The sequence below is a fragment of the Felis catus genome, chromosome B2 (assembly GCF_018350175.1).
Source record: "Felis catus isolate Fca126 chromosome B2, F.catus_Fca126_mat1.0, whole genome shotgun sequence".
Taxonomy (NCBI): Eukaryota; Metazoa; Chordata; class Mammalia; order Carnivora; family Felidae; genus Felis; species Felis catus.
This window is the reverse complement of record NC_058372.1, coordinates 22,215,324-22,219,073: the sequence shown is the minus strand read 5'-3', so window position 1 is coordinate 22,219,073 and position 3,750 is coordinate 22,215,324. Positions and strand designations below refer to the sequence as shown.

The 3,750-nt window shown below is 40.0% G+C and overlaps 1 protein-coding gene across 1 annotated transcript; it reads right to left on the bottom strand.

Annotated features, from left to right (window-relative positions):
- Positions 1-2,614: 2,614 nt before the first annotated feature.
- Positions 2,615-3,173, bottom strand: LOC101080284 (60S ribosomal protein L29-like). The gene is given in 2 exon segments (XM_045058642.1): positions 2,615-2,752; positions 2,799-3,173. Coding segments are annotated over 2 exon segments (513 nt in total).
- Between the last annotated feature and the right edge of the window lie 577 nt (positions 3,174-3,750).

Sequence of the window (3,750 nt, the reverse complement as noted above, 5' to 3'; positions counted from 1 at the left end):
AAAAGAAGATACTATGAGAACATGCACTGAAAAGAAGAGCTAGGAGTGAACCACAAATCTTAGAGTTTATCCTTATACTCCTCACTTGGGCAGCATCTTTACTTGAATGAAGGCAAGCAGCACGTATGAAAACTTGCCAAAAAAGCTCAATATATTGGAATCATCACATTGACATCTAAAAGGAAGAAAGCATGGTTCAATAGCATCAACCCAATTTCTCACATCTACATTGTGGGACAGATGGAGAAACAAGTTGACATATAAAAGGTCACTGATTTTGATATTCCTAGGACAGAAATGTTTCCAACTGGGAGTAAATCCACAAGTCACTGAAGTGTGAAGGGCTAATCCACTTTATTGCCTTCATCAAATATTTAGAAATGGTACAATGTTCATTGAAGGAACTAAAAGGATAAGAAAGGAATTTTTAGGTTCTATGGTTTAAATATGCACAAGCTAGATACTGTATTAAAACACTGGCTTTTTTTTCCCTATGGAAACAAGAACCTTCTTAGTGGAATTTGAGGCAGAGTCAATGGGACTGTGTATCCAAAAAATATTATAAGTTTTGCATATGTCTTTATAGTGGTAACACTAAAATCCCACTTAAATATTTTATAAGATGGAAGAAGCCTGATGGTCACAGGCCAGTCACTTGGTCTGCTGGTCCAGTGACTGATTTTTTACAATAAGGATTTAGGGTTAAAGATTTACATTAAAGATTCAGTGCCTGGCCTAAAACAGAATACCAGTGAGGCTCCCTGCATGCATTGATTCCTCTCCCCAGACTGTTTCAGAGATAGGGATTTTAAAGAGTCCACCAAATTGTATGTGGCTATTTTTAGAATAATTAAAGGATAAAGCCTTTAGTATGTGAAGTCAACCACTAGAATAAGTTACCCTGGGATCCATCCCAAATACAATGAAATAATACACTCAACAAAAGCTTAAAATTAAGAAACTTGTTTCTAACATTCTTAAAATTCTGCACAACAAAGTAATGAAACTCAAAGAATCCAGCCAGCATAAAATTGGTTCAATAGGATACAAAGTTTATGATACAAAACAGTAGTCATCAGAAATTAATACAGCTTTCCTCCACAGGTACTATAGTTCTTTTTCAGAACAGTGGATGTCCTTTTAAGATTTTATTGACAAAGGGAAAAATAACTACATAAGACAAGACTGTTGAAAGATAATCTATATTCTCAAAAGAAACTAAAAGGTATTGTAAACAAGTTATAACACATAAGCTACACTTACTTTTCTCCTCAGTCCAAGTTATGGTTTCCACCAGCTGTTGCAATCCCTAAGCAATGGGAAAAGAATCAGAATTGCTGCTTTGTTTTTGTTTTTATCAGTTAAGGTGGGAAAAAAATAGGCTGATGTTGAAAGCACTCTAAATTTGAAATAATAACGCCTAAGTTAGAGTCACAGTTGGGCCACCTTTGTCTGTGCAACCTTGGACGATTCAGTTTATTTTGTCTTAGTTCCTTTTCAGTAGGCTGAGGAATTTAAATAGATTAACTCTAAATGCTTTTCAACATCTGACATTTACTATGGCTATGTGCAGCTGTTTTTCCCATTAGGAATTCTAAGCTCTTGTTGTCATTTTCTCCTTACACCTATTGGAAGCACCATTGTTTTCACCTCTGGGATCCTTTCTATGAGGTCCCCAGATCTAGGAGTAATCAGAGTCCTTTGCTGGTGATCAGTTCGGAAATGGGCATGTGACCCAAGTTGGGAACATTAAAATCAAGAGTTCTGGGAAAGTTTATACTTGTTTTCCTGAGAAAACTTCTGCTCTCTTTCTCTGGATCTGGTTGGGTGCAGAATGTCAAATCTGATCTCCCTATTACTCTAGAAGTGATGCCAATATTTTGAGAAAAGCTGAGTCAAAGGACTTCTGGGAAAAATGGACCCAGAACCTAGGATAAAGTTAGCACTGAAGTTGACCCTACTCTGCACTTAAAGTTACATGAGCCAACACATTTCCTACTGGAGCTAGCCAGTTGGAATTGGTGCTCTCTGGTTCCTACTGACAGACATTTGAAATTTTCATTTTATTGTACTTGAAATATTCATTCATGCTAGTCTTTCCTCTGTACTCATGCAGCACGCTGTGGAGGAAGTATTAAGAATGACTCACCAGCAGTGTCCAGTTGGTCTAGAATCTCAGCAGTGGAAAGAACCTAAGCTGTGAGGTTGTTATGCAGAGAAACTACATTTCATTCATCCTTGTGTCCTTACAAGTTAGCAAGGGAGTAGGCAATTAATACATGTGTCATGAATGAATAAGAAAAGATAATATTGGCAGCTTACATTTGTTGGGTGCTTACTACTTGCCAAAACACACAAAGCAATTGTTTCTTTTATATGTTCACATCCCAATCAGATGCCATGCCATCATGATTATTCTCACTAATCAAATAAAGTGAAAAATTAAGTTACTTGCCCAGGAGCACTCATAGGATTTCAATCAACTTGCCTGATTTCAGAGCCTAAGTTCTTATTTATTTATTTATTTACTATTTATTATTTATTTTATGCTTGAGGTTTATTTGTACAAATAGCACAGGAGGGCACCAGCCTCATGCAGAAAGAAGCCCAAGGGTCACTGCAGTCCATCTGTCCTCACATCAACTAACAGAGACCTCTGGACTGGAGCCCTTGTGGGAACCTGGAAACCTTTAGGAGCCAGGGCTGGAGTGGCAGCTGCAGCGTGGGCTTTAGTTTGAACCTTGCGCTTGGCCTTTGGTGGACAGAGCCTGAGCTATAGCCTGGGCTTTAGTTTGAGCCTTGCTCTTGGCCTTTGGCTGACAGAGCCTGAGACCCTTGGCAATGTGGGTACAAGCAGGTTTCCTGAGCTTGGGGTGAGCAATGTAAGCAAGTTGATTGAGCTGGTGGCTGCTGCCTTTTGGGATCTTGGACTTAACCCCATTGGGATTGACAAAGGCTTCTATATCCTCGGCACATGCCCTCGTGGCTTTGGTGTTGTTGGTCTGCCTCTTCTTCAGGCCCTTCTTGTGCTTCTTGGCAAAGTGTGTATCCCTCAAGAACTTGGGGTCCACCCCCTTAACAGATTCCTGTCTTTGTGACTGGGGTTTCTTGATGCTGTTTCTGTGCCATTTTCATGATCAGTGGTGTGTGGTGTGGTTCTTGGCTTTGGCCATGTCTGCACCAAAGCCTGTGTCTTCTGAGTGCCTAGGACCAAACAAGTCCCTGTTTTTGACCTCAACTACTTTAGATTTTTTCTAGTTCAGGTCCACTACAAGTTTGCAAACTGTTTGCACCATTTAATTCAGATGATTTTGCTTTAATAGGAAGTCTTTCCCAGTGAAGAAAGCATTCATACTACCCAAATAACAGTGGGTCTTCCTCAAGAAATAGGTTGCCATCTTCTCACCAACAAAGCCATGTTTGGGAGAGTGTGCTAGTTCATTTCATTACCAGAAAGGAAACTCTCTCTCTATGTGATAATCACATATATAGAGAGTTTCGATAATGGTGTACAGCATTTTTTTCTAGCTATTCCTTTCAAGCTGCTACTCAGCTCATAAAGAACTAATTGGGGGCTCCCCCCCCTCTGATGTTGCTTCCCCTTATCCCTCACCTCACTTCCCTATACACTCCTTACTGCTTCCCCTTCTTTGCTTACTTTTCCCAGGGTCCAGGTCCACCCTAGGTGAGTCTCACCAGGTTCCCAAAGTTCTGAGCATTGCTCTTGGCTCCAAAGCCATGTCCTTACTA